We start from the raw sequence: 23831 nt of genomic DNA on the forward strand, positions 1-23831 counted from the left end.
CCTGAAAAGAAGTAGGTTTTGGGTCTTGCGAATGTGGGTTGTGAGTGCGTTCCATGTTTTGGGTGCAAGGTAGGAGAAGGATCTGCCCCCGGTGGTGGTGTGTTTGATGCGGGGGTCAGAGGCGAGAGAGAGGTCAGCTGAACGGACGTTTCGTGTGGGGGTGTGGAAGGTGACTCTCGTTGAGGTAGGCAGGGCCTGTGTTGTGGAGTGATTTGTGTGTGAGGATGAGGATCTTGAAGGTGATCCTTTTGTCAATGGGGAGCCAGTGGAGGGATTTGAGGTGTGGAGAGATGTGTTCGTGTCGGTGGAGGTCGAGGATGAGTCGTGCTGCTGAGTTCTGGATGCGTGTAGTTTGCACTTGAGTTTTAGAGTGGTGCCGGCGTAGAGGGCGTTTCTGTAATCAAGCCTGCTGCTGATGAGTGCGTGAGTGACAGTTTTTCTGGTCTCTGTGGGGATCCATTTTAATGTTTTTCAGTATACGGAGTTTGTTGAAGCATGAGGAGGTAAGAGCGTTGATTTGTTGGGTCATAGAGAGGGAGGAGTCTAGGATGATGCTGAGGTTGCGTGCGTAGTTGGCGGGGGTGGGTGCAGGGCCTTGCGTGGTGGGCCACCATGGGGGGTCCCAGGTTTTTTTGGTGAGGGCCAAAGAGGATTATTTCGGTTTTGCTTGAGTTGAGTTTCAGGTGGTTGGCTGTCATATATACATCACTTTTGTCAATATGTGTGTGGTTTCCCTGGGGGGAAAAGGGTCCGACTTGTCTAGTGGCAGTTTTAGTGCCATAAAGAAGCGCAGAAGGTTTATATGCCTACTGCAAAGAGCACATCTGTATTTTATGTAAATAGCTGAGTACATTAGTAAAGTCTATGGAGAGATGAAGGGCACTTTTGCTGGGTGGTAATGAGGGAATCCGAGGAGGAGGGAGTGGGAGCACCAATAATGATTGTTGGACTGGGCGCAGGAGGTGCTAAAGACTGTGACGAATGGTATGTGACAAGGTGTTTTTTGAGTGTCTTGAAAGTACGTGCTGATTGAGGGAAGAAGCGCAGGTAAGGTGGCCTCTACTGTCGCACGTATCTCACACACACCATCGATTTTGTGACTGTCTACGTAGGCTAGTGTTTTAGAGCAACAGTTTAGCCAATAGCAGAGATGGCATCTTGATGGATGACTGCTGCCTGCACTCGGGTTATAGAGGACCGCTCTGACATAGGATCAGAGACTGAGACATCAGATACTGAGACAGCATCTGAGGGATAGGACAATGGCGCAGACTCTGGGAGTGATTTTTCAGTCAGAGGTGTCCCATTCGAAAACTCCTCTTCCAGTACATTATGAGGGAGGTGATGAGGACAGTCCTGCTGTCCCTTCGCAAGCTGTTCGTGCAACTGGGTAATAGTGGGTTAGGCCAACCCAGAGAGCAGGTGAATGCGGCGGCAAGCAGAGAGAGAGTGCTCTCTTGGGAGCTCACCAATTTAGTTCAGCCCCAAATTCCACCACCCAAATCATATTGTGGAGACATCAAAATTGTCTATGGCAAAACAAACTGGTTTTGTAAGGCAGGCACCTGTGTTTTTGGTCCTGGATTCGGCGGCCATATAGAGAAACACACTAAACCCAAACATTTCTGGAAACTAGACATTCGGGGGAGTCCACAGAGGTGTGACTTGTGTGGATTCCCCAAAGTTTTCTTACCCAGAATACCCTGCAAAGCTGAAATGTTGAGAAAAAACTCTATTTTTCTCGCATTTCTGTCACACAAACTACAGGAATATGCTGGGATCCACAACATTCCTACCACCCAGTGACTCCTCACCTGTCCTGATAAAAACACTACCCCACTTGAGTGCCTACACCTAGTGCCTGTGTCAGGAATGGATCACCCCAGGGTCAACAGCTGCCTCACGTAAGGACCAACATTGACCGTTGTGTGATCTATTCCTGTCGCAGGCACCAGGCCTAACCACACAAGTGAGGTATCATATTTATCGGGAGACTTGGGGGAACGCTGGGTGGAAGGAAATTTGTGGCTCCCCTCAGATTCCAGAACTTTCTGTCACCGAAATGTGTGGAAAACGTGGTATTTTAGCCACATTTTGAGGTTTGCAAAGGATTCTGGGTAACAGAACCTGGTCCGAGCCCCACAAGTCACCTCATCTTGGATTCCCCTGGGTTTCTAGTTTACAAAAATGTGCTGGTTTGCTAGGTTTCCCCAGGTGCCGGCTGAGCTAGAGGCCAAAATCCACAGGTAGGCACTGTTTTCTATGAAAAAATGTGATGTGTCCACGTTCTGTTTTGGGGCATTTCCTGTCGCGGGCGCTAGGCCTACCCACACAAGTGAGGTATCATTTTTATCGGGAGACTTAGGGGAACGCCGGGTGGAAGGAAATTTGTGGCTCCTCTCAGATTCCAGAACTTTCTGTCACCGAAATGTGAGGAAAACTTGTTTTTTTAGCCACTTTTTGAGGTTTGCAAAGGATTGTGGGTAACAGAACCTGGTCCGAGCCCCGCGAGTCACCCCTCCTTGTATTGCCCTAGGTCTCTAGTTTTCAGAAATGCACAGGTTTGGTAGGTTTCCCTAGGTGCCGGCTGAGCTAGAGGCCAAAATCTACAGGTAGGCACTTCTCAAAAAACACCTCTGTTTTCTTCCAAAAATTTTGATGTGTCCACGTTGCGCTTTGGGGCGTTTCCTGTCGCGGGCGCTAGGCCTACCCACACAAGTGAGGTATCATTTTTATCAGGAGACTTGGGGGAACGCCGGGTGGAAGGAAATTTGTGGCTCCTCTCAGATTCCAGAACTTTCTGTCACCGAAATGTGAGGAAAACTTGTTTTTTTAGCCACTTTTTGAGGTTTGCAAAGGATTGTGGGTAACAGAACCTGGTCCGAGCCCCGCGAGTCACCCCTCCTTGTATTGCCCTAGGTCTCTAGTTTTCAGAAATGCACAGGTTTGGTAGGTTTCCCTAGGTGCCGGCTGAGCTAGAGGCCAAAATCTACAGGTAGGCACTTCTCAAAAAACACCTCTGTTTTCTTCCAAAAATTTTGATGTGTCCACGTTGCGCTTTGGGGCGTTTCCTGTCGCGGGCGCTAGGCCTACCAACACAAGTGAGGTATCATTTTTATCAGGAGACTTGGGGGAACGCCGGGTGGAAGGAAATTTGTGGCTCCTCTCAGATTCCAGAACTTTCTGTCACCGAAATCTGAGGAAAACTTGTTTTTTTAGCCACTTTTTGAGGTTTGCAAAGGATTCTGGGTAACAGAACCTGGTCCGAGCCCCGCGAGTCACCCCTCCTTGGATTGCCCTAGGTCTCTAGTTTTCAGAAATGCACAGGTTTGGTAGGTTTCCCTAGGTGCCGGCTGAGCTACAGGCCAAAATCTACAGGTAGGCACTTCTCAAAAAACACCTCTGTTTTCTTCCAAAAATTTTGATGTGTCCACGTTGCGCTTTGGGGCGTTTCCTGTCGCGGGCGCTAGGCCTACCCACACAAGTGAGGTATCATTTTTATCGGGAGACTTGGGGGAACGCCGGGTGGAAGGAAATTTGTGGCTCCTCTCAGATTCCAGAACTTTCTGTCACCGAAATGTGAGGAAAACTTGTTTTTTTAGCCACTTTTTGAGGTTTGCAAAGGATTCTGGGTAACAGAACCTGGTCCGAGCCCCGCGAGTCACCCCTCCTTGGATTGCCCTAGGTCTCTAGTTTTCAGAAATGCACAGGTTTGGTAGGTTTCCCTAGGTGCCGGCTGAGCTAGAGGCCAAAATCTACAGGTAGGCACTTCTCAAAAAACACCTCTGTTTTCTTCCAAAAATTTTGATGTGTCCACGTTGCGCTTTGGGGCGTTTCCTGTCGCGGGCGCTAGGCCTACCCACACAAGTGAGGTATCATTTTTATCGGGAGACTTGGGGGAACACCGGGTGGAAGGAAATTTGTGGCTCCTCTCAGATTCCAGAACTTTCTGTCACCGAAATGTGAGGAAAACTTGTTTTTTTAGCCACTTTTTGAGGTTTGCAAAGGATTGTGGGTAACAGAACCTGGTCCGAGCCCCGCGAGTCACCCCTCCTTGGATTGCCCTAGGTCTCTAGTTTTCAGAAATGCACAGGTTTGGTAGGTTTCCCTAGGTGCCGGCTGAGCTAGAGGCCAAAATCTACAGGTAGGCACTTCTCAAAAAACACCTCTGTTTTCTTCCAAAAATTTTGATGTGTCCACGTTGCGCTTTGGGGCGTTTCCTGTCGCGGGCGCTAGGCCTACCCACACAAGTGAGGTATCATTTTTATCGGGAGACTTGGGGGAACGCCGGGTGGAAGGAAATTTGTGGCTCCTCTCAGATTCCAGAACTTTCTGTCACCGAAATGTGAGGAAAACTTGTTTTTTTTAGCCACTTTTTGAGGTTTGCAAAGGATTCTGGGTAACAGAACCTGGTCCGAGCCCCGCAAGTCACCCCTCCTTGGATTCCCCTAGGTCTCTAGTTTTCAGAAATGCACAGGTTTGGTAGGTTTCCCTATGTGCCGGCTGAGCTAGAGGCCAAAATCTACAGGTAGGCACTTTGGAAAAAACAGCTGTGTTTTCTATAAAAAAAATAGGATGTGTCCATGTTGTGTTTTGGGGCATTTCCTGTCGCGGGCACTAGGCCTACCCACACAAGTGAGGTATCATTTTTATCGGGAGACTTGGGGGAACACAGAATAGCAAAACAAGTGTTATTGCCCCTTATCTTTCTCTACATTTTTTCCTTCCAAATATAAGAGAGTGTGTAAAAAAGACGTCTATTTGAGAAATGCCCTGCAATTCACATGCTAGTATGGGCACCTCGGAATTCAGCGATGTGCAAATAACCACTGCTCCTCAAAACCTTATCTTGATCCCATTTTGGAAATGCAAAGGTTTTCTTGATACCTCTTTTTCACTCTTCATATTTCAGCAAATGAATTGCTGTATACCCAGTATAGAATGAAAACCAACTGCAGGGTGCAGCTTATTTATTGGCTCTGGGTACCTAGGGTTCTTGATGAACCTACAAGCCCTTTATATCCCCGCAACCAGAAGAGTCCAGCAGACAAAACGGTATATTGCTTTCAGAAATCTGACATCGCAGGAAAAAGTTACAGAGTAAAACATAAAGAAAAATGGCTGTTGTTTTCAGCTCAATTTCAATATTTTTTTATTTCAGCTGTTATTTTCTGTAGGAAAACCTTGTAGGATCTACACAAATGACCCCTTGCTGAATTCAGAATTTTGTCTAGTTTTCAGAAATGTTTAGCATTCCGGGATCCAGCATTGGTTTCACACCCATTCCTGTCACTAACTGGAAGAAGGCTGAAAGCACCAAATATAGTAGAAATGGGGTATGTCCCAGTAAAATGCCAAATTTGTGTTGAAAAATTCGGTTTTCTGATTCAAGTCTGCCCGTTCCTGAAAGGTGGGAAGATAGTGATTTCAGCACCAGAAACCCTTGGTTGATGGCATTTTCAGGGAAAAAACCACAAGCCTTCTTCGGCAGCCCTTTTTTCCCATTTTTTTGGAAAAAACAAAATTTTCACTGTATTTTGGCTATTTTCTTGGTCTCCTCCAGGGTAAACCACAAACTCTGGGTACCATTAGAATCCCTAGGATGTTGGGAAAAAAGGACGCAAATTTGGCGTGGTTAGCTTATGTGGACAAAAAGTTATGAAGCCCTAAGCGCGAACTACCCCAAATAGCCAAAAAAGGGCTCAGCACTGGGGGGGAAAAGGCCCAGCAGCTAAGGGGTTAAAAGAGTGCCAGTCTGCATTACATCATAGTGCTACCATCCAGTAGATCACTGTTAGCAAAATAATTACTTTTATAACATCTCTTATACAAATCTGGGAACTGAATACTGTTTTAACCACCTACATCTGCAACTCTTGTCTGTTCTCAGGAGTGCTGAGGCAAACCCTATTGTCATATGACAAATATATTATCTTATTTAATTAATACAGTACTGCTTAATTTACGTATTCAGTTTGTAAAGTTGTCATGAAAGAGTATTTATATGCATTTTGTATTTCTGCACACATGTGATGTTCCTTGAATGCATTATACCTTTTGAACTGAAAATTATTGTTTTTTTTAACAGATTGCCAATAAAGAGCACGAACTGTCTAAAACATCCTCAGGTGTTGAGCAACTTGACAAGCATATTGATGCATTGAAATCAAAGCATGAACTACAACAGTCCCTCCAGTCAGCAAGGTGGCAGGAAATCTCAGGCATGGCAAATTCTATGAAGAAGCTGACAAAATCCATGGCCGACATGGCAGTTAGTTTTGATAAATACTAATTTGGGCTGCCTAGAGGTATAATGCATAAATGAATGACTGGTCATGGTAAACACAGTGATGTTGATTCACAAATGGAGAAATCCGGACAGTAGACTTACTTAAGACTGTCTTACACAGTTAGGGCCATATTTATGACCCAGTTTGCGTCTCTCTTGCACCACACAATGTGGTGCAAGAACAACGCAAACTTTAAGTCAGATTCTTGAAGCCATGCAAAACCACTTTGCGTGGCTCTGAGTGGCTATAAAACCCTGGAGTAAGCCAATGCAGCACAAATCACTGTGTTGCCTTACTTTGCTCTATTGATGTGTTCCATGGGCGGTGCCTGGGTGTTTCCACGCGACCCATGGATTTTGACATATCCCCAGATATACAAGAGCTTGTAAACTTGGGATCCACCAAAATCTTATGCCTCCCCAGGGAAGGCATAACGAGGAGAAATATCTCTAGTTCTCCTTGTTTCTTCCTCTTGGTACTCACACATAGAAAAAGGAAAACGCATCCCAGGGTTGTTTTTGTGCAGGAAGGTGCACCTTCCTGCTCAAAAACATTCCTGCATGCAACCTTAGTGCATGGTGCCCGTGTTTGTGCTATGTACTCCATTGTATACCAGCGCAGGGTAAAAAGTCAGGAATGCGCCATGTGCCTTAAAAACAACTCAGTCCTGCCCTTTCCCAGTGACGCACTGCACCACTTTTACATACATATGCCCCTTAAACTTTAAAAATAAATTTGCCTTGGCTTTAGACATTCTTTTGGCATCTTATTTTGAAAGCGTTGTCCCTGATGTAAGGCACACTTAAGACTACTTTTGTAATTTTTTAGGACAGGAACAGCAGTTCCTAAATCAGAACTTTTACTTGCGTTCAATCAGTTTTAATGCCGTCTTAAATATGATTTCTCCTTTGTGAATAGACCCTGTAGCTTCTGAATTTATGAACTGTATATGCAAATTAGACAAACGATTTGGGTTTTTTCCGATTTGCCTACGAGAAATTATGCAGGAGTCTTAGACACTATTCAAGTAATCTGTTTTAACAAATAATACATTATAGAATCTGTAGTCCACAAATTGTGAATCACAAATGCGATTTCGCTGCTGGCTGTGCAATCTGGAAGGTGTAGCATGCTTTAATTACTCAGTTCACCCTCTACAGCTACAATTTACCATGAACGAATGGCTAATTGCGTAGTTGAGCAAAACTGGTAAGGTTGCAAATGAAATGAGACGTAACAGACAGGGAAGAAAAGGACTATGTCATCTCCTACACTATTACCTAGGTAACAAATGGTGTTTAAGTAGCCTGAAAAAATTCCGGCCGAGCTCTTTTGCAGAATACCTCCCTTGTTCTGATATATTAGTAAGTCCTGATTTTCATCCAATGCGAATTTTTGCGGCCATGTTTACATTTCTCTGGAGTTTTAATTTTGTTTTTAGCTGGCGAAGTAAACTCTATATCAACTTGAAAACTATATCAAAGAAACAACTGCTTTACATTTTCTCAGCAACTCAAAGGCATCTGGATAACAGAGTTTTTTTAATTTCACTAATTATGGATTCTACAGTCTTCAAGAGCTTGTTGAAAGCTAGGCGGGTTTTCAGACCTTGCACAGAGAAGTAGAATATTTTAATCTTTTTAAATCATTAGGCCCTCATTATGAGTGGGACAGAAAGATGTCTCCTAGCCCAGTGTTACTGGGTTCGTGATAGATCTGAAAATACCAGAATTGGTAATCCCAGGCATGAAAACACTGAACCCCAAGCCTCATGTTGTACACTGGGCAGTTGTTGGCCCAGCCTCCGCCCACCCTCTGTGCGCCCAACCTGTGGTGGAGTAAATGCTTCCCTCACTTCTCCACTCACCAACACTGCTCTTCCACCCTCCCTACTAGCTGCACCATGGACCTCAAAATACCCCTGGCACCCTTTAACTCCTGCCCCAAGCAGAAGTTAGAAGTGTGCACATTTGGGCCATCGTGTTAAATTGGGACCAGGTTTCCCGGGTCCGTGCGTTACTCTTCATTCTGGAGGAATGACCTTGAGAGGCTATAAACTTGGAGTCGGAGAATCTGGCCCCCTCATATCACCAAACCTAAATCCGAGGGACTCGTAATGAAGGTCTCAATTAACAAACAGATCGTCTAAGTAAAGTGGCACTAAGTAGCCTGAGAAGAAACCCATAGCATTCTATTCTATGACAGTTGTTAGAGGACAAATTACAGGCACTAAAAAATCATGAGGACATTTGGCCATGGCAACCAACTATATCTTATTTTGCCATTCTCCTGCAATATTTCTGCCTCTTTTGTTACTTGTGCAACTGATTTTACTTTATGGAACCTTGTGGGGAAGCGTCTCCTCCGTGTAGCAGGACAGCTAAGAAGCTGTAATGTTGGACATCACAAATACTTAAACCTTATGTGGGCAGGTGGCATCCTCCAGTCACACGGACTGTATACACTTAAGTAATGTGTATTTTTTGTACTCACATATGAAAAACGTGATTACCTGGATTGTTTGTTTAAATCGTGTTTGAAATGGCCACAACAGAATTGTTACAATTAAATGAAGAAACAGCTGATATTCTTACCATCTGTATCCTGATCTGGGATGCAAAATTGAAAGCAATAGTGCTTTAAAATTAAGTTGAGATTTACTTCAGAATCATGTTGCGTAGACCAATCATTGAAGAGCATAATCCCTAGGTGCATACGAGTTGTACACACCACTTTGAATTTTTACCTATTTTGACAGGTGGATTTGGAGAGTTTTGGAAAGCTCAATAACTAAGGGGCTGATTTAATGTATCAGGTCCTGATAGCAATTTAACAAGGAGATGGGGGGGTGCGTTTATTATTATGTTTTCTGTTTGTGGCCACCAGGTTTTACTTGACGATGACAGAAAGAAAAACAAGCATTTACAATGCAACGGGTCTCGCGTTTGCTCATGTTAGAGCTGATCGCGTTGTAAACTCCTAACCCGACTTTTCACCTATCAGGCAAAAGTGCATTTATGTACACAACCCGAAAAAGTGAAATTAACAATGTAAAGCGCTCGACTTCTGCCAAGCGAGATCGCGCTCGTAAATTACAGAAAAAGTAGTCCACGAGCCTGATGGAAAACAGCGAGCCTCGCATGTTTTCTGTACCTGATCGCTGCGCTCGAGGAGGGCTAGCCACCGGAAAAGGCATGACGTATGCTTGCCTTCGACTAATGAAAGCAAGCAGATTTTATTAGGCAAGCCCACGAACCAATAAAAAACACTGACGTGAAGTTGACAGGGCTCCGAGCCCTTTTCTAAATACAAAAGATTCTCGCTGCGATATGCATGCGCGAGCGCATGCAACGCAGGCTCAACCCTAAAAAGGACATCAGACCATCCGGTCTACATGGGGTGAGTGGTCTGATGCCCTTACTCTGTTGGCCCCTACTCAGCTGGGCTTTGAGAATCATTTTTACAGACCCACCATCTGAAAGTCTGTCTGACTCATAATTGAGGTAGCAGAAAGAGGGTTTGCCAGACAGGGTACTCTGTAGTATTTGTGATGGACTATCCTGTCCTCCACACTGTAACAGTTTTGCCAATTAGTTGTGTCCCCTCAATGTGTGGAGATTGTGTCAGTCAGCTGCATTGTCTTTAATATGTTGTTTCTGTTTTGAAGTTATTATAGATATATTGTTTCATAGAATAGAGACAATGTATTTCATGCCCACAGAAATGCTTACATTTCCATAATTCATGTGTATGTATGTAAATGTATATTGTGTGAACCTAGCCGAAAGGTAGCATAGTGCGGTATAGAGTAAAAGACAAGCCTAAAAGCAATGAGTGATACAGGGGGTTGCTGGGTTATGGACAGATAATGCATTATCATGAAGTGTTCTTTGAAGAGCTGAAGCTTCACCTCTTTTGTAAATAGGATCACCACTGGGGCACTTCTGGTGGACACTGGCATGTTTTTCTAGATCTTGAGTACTGAGAGAAATTGCTTTATAAGTTGGGGTGGAGTGCAATCCAGCTCAAGTCATAAGGTAAGTATTATTTTTTTATGTCTTTATTTATAACAAAAAACAGAAGGTATCCAGTTTGTGGTTAAAGCTCCAACCTGGAGGTTAGCACCTGAGAACTGGCCTCCACCAACAAAAGAGAAGAAGGAAGTAGGAGGAAAAGAGGATAAGCAGTCCCTTATCCTCACTTCCTCCTTGTTGTGCCTTGTTTCTTAATCATTGGACTTTCGCCTGCTTAATTGTCGAAGCGGAATTAGGTATCCCCCATGCTAGTAACAGGAAGACTAGCTGAATAAAACAATAAGAAGGGTTCCCACATCCCAAGGCATTTCTCTGAACCATTACTGCAATTTAGGTTGGCTATTCTCTTAGCCAACAATAGCCAATCCACCTGGGTAGGGGGAGATTTAGATAGCAATTTAATGCAGATTTCCCTGCGGGCTACTAACACCAAATAAAAGAAAAGATGTGCCTGAATCTTCCCTACCTCATCACGTGGTCTCACCCCAGGCACCTCATGCAGACCATCTATAACCATTGGTAGGCTTACCTCTATTCGCCTGTTCATTATGGCTGAAACCGTCTTACCCACTCTTTGCTAGAAGGTTTGGATTTCCAGGCACTGCCACCAAAGATGTACATCATCTGCATCTTCCAGGGCACACTTCGAGCAGGAGCTCTTCCTCGGGGGTCAAATTTTAGCCAATTTTCTAGGCATCCCATGGGCCCTGTATACCGTAAACAAATGGTTCCTTCTAAGGGGTGCAGGCTTCACAACAGACCAAAGTGTACACATTGATACTTGCCCAAGATGCGAAAGAATGAAGGCCGGCAGGTCCATTTTCCAAAAATCTTCCAATAGTGAGAAAGGCATCTTCTGCTTGAACTAGTGACCAGTACCATCTTGATACCGCCTTCTTTAATTTCCGCACATCTATTATTTCATTTTCCCATTCCGTTATGAGCCCTACCTCAGATTCCCTTGTAGCCAGCTTTAAATTTCTAGGTATTTGAACCTGGATAGTCAGGTACTGGTCTCGCTGGATAAAGAGTCCCACGAAATCGCAGAGCCCTCTGTGGCTAATTGTCCTCAATGTGTAAATCCTGCATCTATTAATGGAATTGTCAGCGCATCGTGCAGACATACTGGAGTGCTAGGAGGATTCCAAATTGGAGCCATCTCACTATAGTATGGAATTCCTAGCTTTCTTCTCACTGGAAACCATATCCTACAGGCCGCATTAAGGACTTTTAACCTTACTTTTTGTAATACCTCGGATGTTCAAATTTATAGAGGAAGTAAGAACCCTGCTCCCGGAAGTCTTCTATTAATGCGGGTAATCAGGGGGAGTATGTAATCCTTAGACAATATTAGTCTAATGTTTTTCAATTGGAAAGCCCAACAGTATAACTGGAAGCCTGGCAGTGCAATTCCCCAATCTGGCTTATTTTTCCTCCATTTCTTCCAGCAATTCTTGGGTTTTTATGTGACCAGACAAAGCTGATTATTTCCCCCTGAAATTTTTGCAGCCACTCAGTCTTAAAATGTAGGTGCAAAGCATTGAAGATGGAAGTAAATTTGGGCAAGATCATCATTTTTATTAAGTTTGTTTTTCCTAAAATAGTAAGTTGTACATTTGACCATTGCTGAAGAAGCCTCTTCGTTCCCATCATAAGGCTTGAAAAGTTTACCTGGGCCCTATCCCCCAAGTTCTTCTCCACCTTCACCCCTAGATATCGAATTTTGTCTTTCTCTAGTGGGTTATCCTGTGGTCCATTCCAAGTCATCAGCTCTGATTTATGAGTGTTGACTAGGATTTTCCCAAAATCTGTTACGATTTCTAAGATTGCTGGAAAGGACCGTTGGAAGTCTTCCATACAGATTAGCAAGTCATCCACATAAAGGGCTTCCTTCTTAATGCAGCTTTGACGCTGAAAGGGTAATATTCTCTGATCTTGCCTTATTCTCCTGGCTAGTGCTTCATTTTATAAGTTAAAGAGGAGTGGAGAAAGTGTGTCGCGTTGGCTCTCATTATCCTAAATGAGACTACTGGATTTCTAGGCAGCAGGATCGATAACGGTGTGGGGGACTGAGTCTGACCCACGTGTAAGGAACTCTGTCACCCTAAATCCGGTTTTTGCTCTGGCTAACTAGCAGTGCCTCATTTCTCCCACGGGGAAGAAATGATTAGGCAGCCGAGCGCATGACATCTTTGGAACTTCTCAGGGAAGTCGTGGTCACTCAGATCCGAACCAACTCTCTCATTTACAATATGATCTCATATACAAATGACTAAGACAGTATAAGTTTTATATAATGTTTTAATAAAACGACTGTATTTTAGATAATAAGGCGTGAGCCGCAATAACCAGAACAATGCAACATAGTAGGATTGATATAGTCACCAGGAGAGTAAAACATAAGAATAAAGCTATCATATTTCCTAACAGTTTCTACTCTCCCTCTGCTTGTTCTATTTAGAGCACAGCATGTTAAGCTTCTAGCGTGCCTTTCCGAATCACCGGGGAGACATACGCCCTCATACCTGAGCAAAGGCCTGTGATCTGGTTCAGCATCTGCAACAAGGCAGTCAGCGTCTAGCTGTGGGTCTCTGGTCGGAATCTCCCTCTTGCATGTATTGGGACAAGGAAGTGATTTTATAACTAACATGTCATCGGGCTCACAAAATGTCCTTACGCAGGAATGCCAAATCTAAACTCCTACCACGTCTATCAGCAATGTACCAGACTGTATCCTTGACTGAAGCACAGAGTGAATATGTTATGAAGAACTCCAGTGCTGAAGTAGGCAAAACAGTGTGATATGAATAAAAAACAACACTGTAGAACTGGCTATTTGAAAAATAACAGTACGAAGCCTAATAAAAAGCATTTAGAGAAAAGTGCACAGAGGCTCTAAGCTGTCAGCAAATGAATAAAATACATTCAGGGCAAAGTGCACAAAGGCCTAAAGCCTGAAGCTAATGCGCAAAGTATACGTAAAACTAACCACACTACACCCTCCCCTTGTCGGTAGCAAGTGGTTCCAATAACATAAAAACATGCCCCAAATATAAACAATATATTTCGACAAGGTAAGAAGACAACAAAGTCATAAATTTAGGAAACATGTGACGATAAAGCCAAATTCAATATAGTGTCAATTTTGCCGAAGAAAAAAATCCAATTGTCAGACAGAAGCAATAGAACGTAGGAGCTCCTCCACCTCGATATATGTTAAAATCGGAAGATCCACGCCACAAAGTACCATGGAGCAGGTGTGTTCCAAAGCCCCAAAACCATTCAGGGCGGCACCCCGTGCAGGGCCTATGAAAGAGACAATACCATCTTCCTCCAGGAAGGGAATCTCATAAACTGCCTCACGAAGCAAACGCAACCGTAGTGCACAAGTCTGGGAATGAGCCCTAATCGGGAACATCAACAGATCAGGATCGACCACTGGAGGGCGCTGCAGTGAGAGACAGAAAGCCAGTGCATGTTCAAATGAGCACCAAAGGCACCGAAACACGGGTTGCACACAATCCAAAACCGGTCTGAAAAACAGAGACCAGTCACACTCCAAATGGCCCAGGAGTGTAGCTCCAAAATGCTGCATCATGCATTCACGACACAGCTGCGCTGACGGGAGCAGCAATATAGGATCTCGTCGTGGCGGGACAGCCATTGCGGAAAAATAGCAACAATAGCAAGACTCCAGCCAACAAAGCTAAAGTAATCGGGAAACCCCCAAAAATGCTTCCGAAAATAGAGTGTATAGCCGAAGGTATCAAACCGAATATGGAAGAGAAGGTGTGAGCAAAACCAACACCAACCGCTTTGAAAAAATGAGCAATACCAGCAGTGCTGGATGCATTAAATATACGTCCCACAAGTTCACCGAAGTGACTTGGAAAGTTAGTATTCAAAAGGGACTGTATCTCCGCCGATGACCTTGCCACCTGAAGTGCGTAGGTCTCGCTAGCAGATGTAAGGGCCACATGCTTTTGAAACAATAAAGCTTTCAGCCGACTCAACTTGTCGAAATCAACCTTGGAAGTAGCAATATGAGGCCAGATGTCCGCTACCTCCCTAATTTGAGTCGGGGGAAACAACACATTCCCGCAGCACGTAACGGCCTTGTTGACAACGACAACGTAAACTATGCCGGAACGCATGCCACAGCAGCGTTCGCTGTTAAGAACAACGTAACTGCCGTTAGAAAGCACCCGGAAAATGTTTTTAATAACCGGGACTGGAACAACCTTTAAATAACAAGCTAATTTAGCAATCGAAGCGTTACACGCTCCGTGCAAGGACAGCTGTTTACAAACCATGGAATGGCTGACAGAAGCTTCGCATTTGCTACCGCTAAGAAAAACCTCCCTCAAACCATTAATACATCTGTATTGAAAGGGAAGCTCCCACACCTCGTGTATGTAACTGTCTCCCAATAGTTCATATCTACCCACCGGAATGTGCTTCAAACAAGAAGTAAATTGCAGAGTGGAGATAGGCAAATTAATAACCCCATGAATCAACCACTCAGCTGACGGAATCTCAGCCACCGTGAAAGGCAGTTTCTCCCATTTCTCAATATTCAACATAACATACGTCGCTTCCTTTTTAGCCATCAACTGTTGTTGACGAGTCAAATTAAAGGAGATAAAGATCTCTCTGGCACGAATGTGCTGCCATGGAACGCGACCCGCCTTCAAGGTCTGAAGAGTCCAACCCAGCTGCATGATGGACCGCGTTTGACTCTGCCCATGATATAAAGAAGACATGTCTGATTTAATAATGTTAATAGCAGAGGAAACAATGCTGTCAATCGTGTACACACGGTCAGAAAGGGTATGCATGCCATTATCAACAACAGACAAAGTCTGCAGCAGATTTTCTTGATCAATCTGCCTCAACCGGGCTGCAGCCTCCTGTTGTGAAAGTTTCCAAATCTCATTATAAACTTCATATAAAAACCTTTTCTTCCGTGGTACCTTGGGACCTGACAAAAAATCTTGTAAATCAGTACCATTAGACAGTAACTTGAGATGTGACTTAACTGCATCCAGCGTGGATGACTTCAACCATTGTTGACAAAGCTTCCCCACGCTGTACATAGTTATAATATCAGCATGTTCTGGTGAAATGTAACGAGGGTCTGCCCTACTAGTCCTGAACACCCCTGAAGAGGTGACAAAACGTTGATGACACTGATTAGTGTCTACAGGCCATAATAAACACCCGCCCGGATGTAACGATGAAGCGTTAAGCGTACCATTCTGGACCCAATGCGTAAATTCACTAAAAGTAGCATTCACATAGTGCTGCCAGTTGTTTAATTTGGAAGGGACAGGTATACTAGGCAAAGTCAACTCTCTAATCGTCGCCAAGCCCAAACAGCTAGTCTGTTGTACCGTGTCATTGAGGAAAATCATCTGCACAGGGATAAGACATGCTCTAAATAATGTATCCCTGCCTTGCATCTGCCAATTTTTCGTACCCCAAACACTTTTCAAGTCAACAGTCTTTAACCAGTATTCATACCCCTCGACCGAAAGTTTAGATACAAACAAATTTGAATATAGTAATTTAGTATCGTCAATAAAATTTGCTTATTAGAATACAGTGCAACTTTAAAATAGTAAGACTTAGCATTCCACTGATCATGCCCAGAAAAATATGCAAATTTATCATAATACGTTTTCGAACTCCCTTGTGGAGGAGTCGAGCAATGTTCCCATTGCACATAATTAAATATGGACTTAGGGCTACTAGCTTTATGAATAAAGTGGTGTCCATAATAGTTGTAGCAAAACATGTCACCATGATTATCTCTAAATTGGTAAGCATCTTCATCGTCATAGACAGTATAATATTGCAAATCCGTTAGCATAGAATCTACTGTCTTCACATCCCAATCATCAGAAACAATGCCTGGTATAACAATATCATTCATTGATAACTTGAGGACGTACGGTATTTGAATCAATTCAGTGGGACCATATATATCAAACATTACTTTATCCCACACAATCCCATCCGGAATCGGTATTGCAGAAATGTTCACATTGGACAAGTCTCTTCGAACCATATGAGACGAAAAATGTGGTCTCAACACAGTCTCCACGTGCTCAATGTCAGATCGATCAGGAAGAAAATGACCATGTATTACTAGAAAAAAAGTAACCACAAATCCCAACCATAAAAAAAGAGTCATTACAGTCATAAAAAGCCACAAATAGTTCCAAGGAAAAACAAAATATGTGCGTTTAAGCCAACTCAGCAGCTTACGTGGACCTTGGGCAGAAGACATCGAGGACGAGGAGCTGGACACTGCTTCATCAGCGTTGTTGAAGCAGCCAGAGGCAGTTCTTGCAAAAGGTGCAATTGTGAACAAAGAAGCAGATGGAGGCTCTCTAATAGGCACGCTATAAACCACATGTTCAGAAACATCAGTAGAACGTACAGCAACTTGATCAAAAGATTCCATATTAATCGTTGTCTGTGGAACAATCGCAAGATCATCTTCCACCCTCCCCAAGCTCGGAGAGGAAACAGCGTCGGTGTAAATCACCTGCAGCTGGACTTCTTCCCCAGTAGTGAGAGGGATGCCGGAACTACTGGGTGTCCCTCTTGGTCTGCTGTGCAGAATCGGCCACATGTTGTAACTTGACATTATCAATAGAAACAAAGCGATTTCCTTTGGCCCCTTGCAGCGGCGGTAAAATCACAGTTCTCGTGCCGCTCACCCCTAACACAGGGACAGGTGCTCAATAAGAAGGACCAAATTCTTTCTTTACTGCGACCTTTTCACGCACTAGATCCCCAATCCTGGGAATCCAAGCAGTAGATGTTACTGGCTCATCCTTAATTCCTGAGGAGGCAGCACTTGCAGAAGAGTTATCTTCACGGAATTGTTGTAAATCCTGCAAAACAGTGACACGATCATTTATGTCAAAGGGCGTAACTGCCACCTCCACACCAGGACCATCTAGATCAGGAACATACATTCGTGTTCCAAACAGGCACTCATATGAAGTACGACCCCCCAGTGACCGTCTAGGCAAGTTATTAAGTGCTCTCTGTACTCCATATAGGTGGGCTAGCCAACTACGACCCGTACCTATAACACTGGCCGTTAAGGATTGCTTTAAATCACGATTTAAACGCTCCACAACAGAATTTCCCTCGGATGAAATGGAGACGAGAATTGGAGTTGGACCCCCAACGAAGCCATGGTGTCCCTGAATGCCTTAGAGGCGAAAGCAGGGCCCTGGTCCGAATGAAAAGCCGCAACTGCAAATGTATCGACAAAGATGCGCAAATCTTTAATAACAGTCCGAGCGTCAGCCGAGCGTTGAGGCCATACCCACACAAATCTGGAGCACAAATCTACAGCAACCAATATATATTTGTATGCACTATCTGGTGTCAGCGGACCACAATGGTCCAAGTACACACACTGTAATGGTTTGTTTGAAATCAGAAGGGGCGTCTGCTGCGGGCGTCTAGCCGACGATGCTTTAATTTGTTGACAGACGTCACAACAAAGGACATACTGCTTTGTCTCTTTATAGAGACCAGTCCACCAGTAACGAGCCTGTAAAAGTGAAATCGTGGCAGCCACACCAGCATGTGCAGATGCCACCCCCTCATGTGCTGCAGAAATTAATCGAGGTCTCTCAATTCTATTGGGAATTTCACGTACACCAATGCCTGGAATATTAACAACAACATTTAGCGCACTACTCAAGCAGTAACTATATTTAGAAGGAAATCCTTTAGGAAACGGTGTGCCATCAGCCGTAGCTTTCATGGCAGCCGAAATCTCTGTGTCTGGTTTGGAACTCGAACGAGTCACTGCGGCCACAGTGGCGATAGCCACTGCCGACTTTGCGGCTTCATCAGCCAAAGTATTCCCAGCAACGTGTATTCCAACTCGCTGGTGTCCAAGTGTATGCACAACATGGACCTTAGGAAGCGTTTCTTTCAGATCCGCAACCTTACCCCACAACAATTTATGTTTAATGGTGTTGCCTTTAGAATCTCTGAACCCATTCAACTTCCAATAGTGCAGATATTCATTGAAAGACTGAACACAGTAGTAGGAGTCACAGACCAGCAAGGTCAAAATCGCCGGATCCGCGTGCTCCAACGCTAACAATAGAGCTTTGAGCTCAGCCAGCTGTGCCGTGCAATCTCCCAAGGTTTTAGTATAAGTATGTCGGGGGCAGAACACTTCCCCCTCCATAGTGCCGCTCACCACCGCACATGCAGCAGAATACTGTTGTTTAGTCCCAACCGCTGGTTGCGCAGAGCCATCGGTACACATGACCACTTGATATTGGTCAATAGGCAATGTGCCAGCAGGAACTGGATACTCTATTTCATATTGAAGAAATTCTTGAGTCTGCAGTGTAGGGTCAAATATGTAATCCACATCAGTGGCTGTCAAAGACGTAGCCCATTGTATCCATCGCAGGTGTAAAGCTTTCGAATTAGGAACACTCGCTTTTGTAACAGCCTCTAAGGCCGGAATCGGGGAAACGACAATGATGCGTTGGCCCTGGGCAAGCGGTCTTTCTTTAATTACAGCCATCTGTACTGCAGTGAGTATTTTCTCAGTCTGTGCAAATCGTTGTTCTGCAGCAGAATACAAGTGGGACTTGTATGCAATCAGGACTGTCTCACCCTCATTAAAGGTGACATACGTAAACCCAACAGCCCCAGGTATTACCCTGATGACTAAATGTGTCTTATTGTCCCGTGTGTGTAAGTGTTTAACTGCTAAGAGATCAGTCTGTAACTCTCGCAGTATGTGTATATGCTCAATCGTCCAAAATCTACTCGAAAAATTTGGGCGAATCAGTTCGTATAAGGGTTTTATACGCGTAGCATAGTCAGGAATGTAAGTCCTGCCAAAATTCAGAAACCCCAACAATGACTGGAGCTTCCGAACCGTATTAGGAGGCTGCAATAAAGCACATTTCTCCCAAAAATGTGGTGCTAGGCTCTTGCCCTCACTCGATAACTCATATCCCAGGAAAATGACGCTGAGGAAGGCAATCTTTGATTTCTTAAAATTAAACTTATAGCCAATATCAGCAAATCCCACAACAATGCGCGATACGCGCCCTAGATGTTGCAGAATCTCATCGTCTGTCAAATATATGTCATCAACATATGATAACGCTTCAGGGTCCAACTCGTGCAGCAGTTCAGTCACACGAGCCGAAAACAGTCCTGGGCTATTCTTATACCCCTGAGGCAAACGACAAAAAAATTTCTGAGAGCCAAACGCACTGAAACTCGTATAGTCCCGACTCCCGGGCGCTATATTTTGGCAGAAAAATCAATTCGAGACATCCAACGTTGTTTTGTATTTCTTACGCACTATATTGTTCATAAGCGCTGCGCTATGTGAATTCTGTATTGCATATGTGCGTGTGTGACTATTCAAATGTCTGTAATCCACCACTATCCTATATGAATGGTCCGGTTTAGCAACCGGAAATAAGGGATTATTCATCGGCGAGACACAGGGCTCAATTACACCCTGGTACTCCAATTGTGTAAGAATTTGCCGAACCGATGCCCTTGCCTCAAATTTAATAGGATACTGCGGCTGTGGCTGAGGTGTGCCCTTTATTGGAATTACATGATAAGGTGATTGTCTATCCCACCCCACATTATTTCTATATAGGGCGGGAGCCTGTGCTAGAGCCCATGTTTTACCATAGGACTCCGCTAGCTCTCTCGGAACAAGTGGTGAGAAGGAAGGTACAATAACATCCTCCCCAACCGGACAGTCGCGAACAAAGTCAGGTGGCCAATCCTGTTCGGCCAACAGAACATCATATGATTTTACCACATGGTCCCAAAAGATGGCGTGTACAATGGGTTCAATGTCCCCTTCTAATCGTAGAGTCACTTGATATACTCTATCAGGATCAGAGACTCGCATGTCCGCCGTTTCGACTTGTATGAAGTCATCAGTTGCTTTCACCTCCAGATGCTCTAGAAGACTCCGGCAAACTATTGTGACCTCTGCCGCGCTGTCTAACAGTGCTAACGCCCATGTCTTGTTCGTCAAGAGAACTCTCTTCTTGAGCAGCATGTCTAACTGAGACAGCTGCCTCTTTTTTCTTTTTAAATTGCTGTTTTTGTTGCAGCGGTTTCTCTTCTTGTTTAACAGAAACCTCCGCTGAGCGTTGTGAATCCTGTCTCGGTTTCACGTACTCCGTCCTCCGCTCTGACCGCCCACCTCTCTCACTTCTCTTCTCTGAGGAGTCCTGAAAGGAACAAGATTGGGGTGTATCAGTATATTGATTTCTATCAGGCGTCTTCAAATTATCCCTATTCCTGAGATTATACCTATTCTGCGGGGTCTCCGGTTGCGGAGACTGTCCCCCATCTTTTTTAGGTGTTTGCTGTTTCTTTTCCTAGCGCTTTTTCGTACCCTCAGGTTGCTGTTGCTTAGCATTATCTTTATTATTTTTACCCTGCAATTGGGGTTTCTGCGGTCTAGCCCCTAGGCTATCGCGACCAATACTTGAATATGTCTCAGCTATTATTCTCGGAAGTTCCCGCTCTTGATCAATCTGCGGAACATCCCGAAGACGCATTCGCACGGCTAGTGCTACTGCCTCTCCCTTGAGATTACTCAAAATAATAATAGAAGAAACTGCGGCAAAATTGCCCATTAACTGCATGCCCAAATCTAAGGCAGGGGCAGCCCCATATTCATCTTGAATTTGTTTAAGCACTTCCGGTAAATTAGCTAAAGTCGGTGTACCGTGTGCTGTAGTATAGAGCGCGGCAAACACCGTGCCCCAGGTATTACAAAGGTCCACCGGAGGAACCATCCCATACGGCAAACACATCGTCAAAATTCTATGTTTATCCTGAGGTCCTGTATGGGGAAATACTGCTTCCAGTGGATTAATTTTTTGCGCCAGCCAAAATGGAGTTTCCTCCCGTTTAGCCGGTACCTTGCCCATAACTGAGTGTACAGTGGCCGGATTGATTCCCGGAACCACTGCTTGTGGGTGAGCCGGAGCAGCACGCGCTGCATTAGTATTTAATGTCTGCATCACAAACTGAACCAGTCTTCTGTATGTTGTAGCTAAGTCTATATATAAACGACGCACATCAGCCACTGCCAAATTTGCAACCGCAGGATATGGTGTGTAAGTAGCCAATAAAGGCGCGTACGGAACCGAGGAGTCAAAATATATATGAGACCGAGAGAGTCAGTCGGACCTAAACATTAGAGCCAGACCAATCGTTGGCGGCGCCATGTCGCGTGGGCTCTCATTATCCTAAATGAGACTACTGGATTTCTAGGCAGCAGGATCGATAACGGTGTGGGGGACTGAGTCTGACCCACGTGTAAGGAACTCTGTCACCCTAAATCTGGTTTTTGCTCCGGCTAACTAGCAGTGCCTCATTTCTCCCACGGGGAAGAAATGATTAGGCAGCCGAGTGCATGACATCTTTGGAACTTCTCAGGGAAGTCGTGGTCACTCAGATCCGAACCAACTCTCTCATTTACAATATGATCTCATATACAAATGACTAAGACAGTATAAGTTTTATATAATGTTTTAATAAAACAACTGTATTTTAGATAATAAGGCGTGAGCCGCAATAACCAGAACAATACAACATAGTAGGATTGATATAGTCACCAGGAGAGTAAAACATAAGAATAAAGCTATCATATTTCCTAACAGTTTCTACTCTCCCTCTGCTTGATCTATTTAGAGCACAGCATGTTAAGCTTCTAGCTTGCCTTTCCGAATCACCGGGGAGACATACGCCCTCATACCTGAGCAAAGGCCTGTGATCTGGTTCAGCATCTGCAACGAGGCAGTCAGCGTCTAGCTGTGGGTCTCTGGTCGGAATCTCCCTCTTGCATGTATTAGGACGAGGAAGTGATTTTATAACTAACATATCATCGTGATCACAAAATGTCCCTACGCAGGAATGCCAAATCTAAACTCCTACCACGTCTATCGGCAATGTACCAGACTGTATCCTTGACTAAAGCACAGAGTGAATATGTTATGAAGAACTCCAGTGCTGAAGTAGGCAAAACAGTGTGATATGAATAAAAAACAACACCGTAGAACTGGCTATTTGAAAAATAACAGTACGAAGCCTAATAAAAAGCATTTAGAGCAAAGTGCACAGAGGCTCTAAGCTGTCAGCAAATGAATAAAATACATTCAGGGCAAAGTGCACAAAGGCCTAAAGCCTGAAGCTAATGTGCAAAGTATACGTAAAACTAACCACACTACAAGTGGACATCACTGTTGTGTTCCTCCTCCTATTTGACAGTGTGACAAGAGGTTACCATTGACAAGAATCCTTAGGTGATTTATAGATCGCCTTAATAGCTTTAAGGAAGTTATCTACTAAATTATTCTGCTTGATTATTGCCTGCAAGAATGGCCAGCTCACTCTATCAAAACGCCTTTGCAGTGTCAATAGTCATGATGGACAAATGAACATTAGTAGTTGTTGCAGTGTTGATTGCAGAGACTAGGCCATGGATCAGATCTTCTAGGTGCCTCTCTCTCATAAAACCTTTCTGATTGTCAATGGACCAGCATACCAAATCACTTTATTCAACCTTTTAACCAGCACTTGCGCAAAGACTTTATAATCACTATTAAGGAGTGAGAAAGGTCTGTATGACTCGCATCTCTTTGGATCTTTTTGTGGTTTTAAAATTAAGGTTATAGTAGCTTCATTCCATATGGCAGAGATCTAGAAAGTCTCTATGAACACGGAGTTCATCAGTTGAGTTAAGACTGGAGTGAGCTCCTCTTTCAAGACCTTATACAGCTCAGCCAGTATACCATCCGGGCCCGGTGCCTTCCCATTCTTTATTCTACCAATGATCCCATCTACTTCCGCTGTTTGGATCCGCTGATTGAGGATATGATTATGGTCTTGCTCTAACCTGGGAAGATTATCCTCCCTCAGCCATTTATCAATGTCCTCCTGCCAATATATCCTCACTGTAAAGATCTGTAAAGAGGCTAACAACGGCCCTCTCAATAGCTCGGTCCTCTAGGCAATTATCACCAGTCTTGTCAGTCATTATTTCTTTAATCACATTTCTGATGCTCTCTGTCATGGCCTTCCATGCCAATAACCTCCCGCAACCCTCGCCATACTCAAAATGTACTGCCTTCCCATTTTTCCCTCACCATTGCCTCTAGAATACCTCAAGTGAGCTTTTAACTTCCCAAATATGGTTCTGTAGAGCCGCTTGACCTGTAGGGTTACACATATCAGTCAGACTCTGAAGTTCACGGATCTTTCCCTCCAGCTTCTCAACTGTGCCCGCTTTATTCTAAATGTTGTATAACTAATCAACTTCCCCCAAATAAAGGCCTTGTATGTTTCCCAGACCGTACTTATTGGGGCCAAACCCTCATTTAACTCAAAAACTTCCTTGGTATCCCTTTTTAGCAGCCTTACAATCTCTTTTTCTCCCAAAAGTGACCTGTCAAGG

General features: G+C 44.2%; 1 protein-coding gene across 1 annotated transcript in view; it reads left to right on the forward strand.

The window, feature by feature from the left end:
* LOC138296044 (interaptin-like) overlaps nucleotides 1-6422 on the forward strand; it is a 445611-nt gene extending 439189 nt beyond the window's left edge. The window contains exon 10 of the mRNA XM_069234803.1: nucleotides 6089-6422. Coding sequence (XP_069090904.1) covers nucleotides 6089-6292 — 204 coding nt within the window. The 3' untranslated portion in view covers nucleotides 6293-6422. The remainder of the gene's footprint in view (nucleotides 1-6088) is intronic.
* Nucleotides 6423-23831: the final 17409 nt, after the last annotated feature.

The sequence above is a fragment of the Pleurodeles waltl genome, chromosome 5 (genome assembly GCF_031143425.1).
Source record: "Pleurodeles waltl isolate 20211129_DDA chromosome 5, aPleWal1.hap1.20221129, whole genome shotgun sequence".
Classification (NCBI taxonomy): domain Eukaryota; kingdom Metazoa; phylum Chordata; class Amphibia; order Caudata; family Salamandridae; genus Pleurodeles; species Pleurodeles waltl.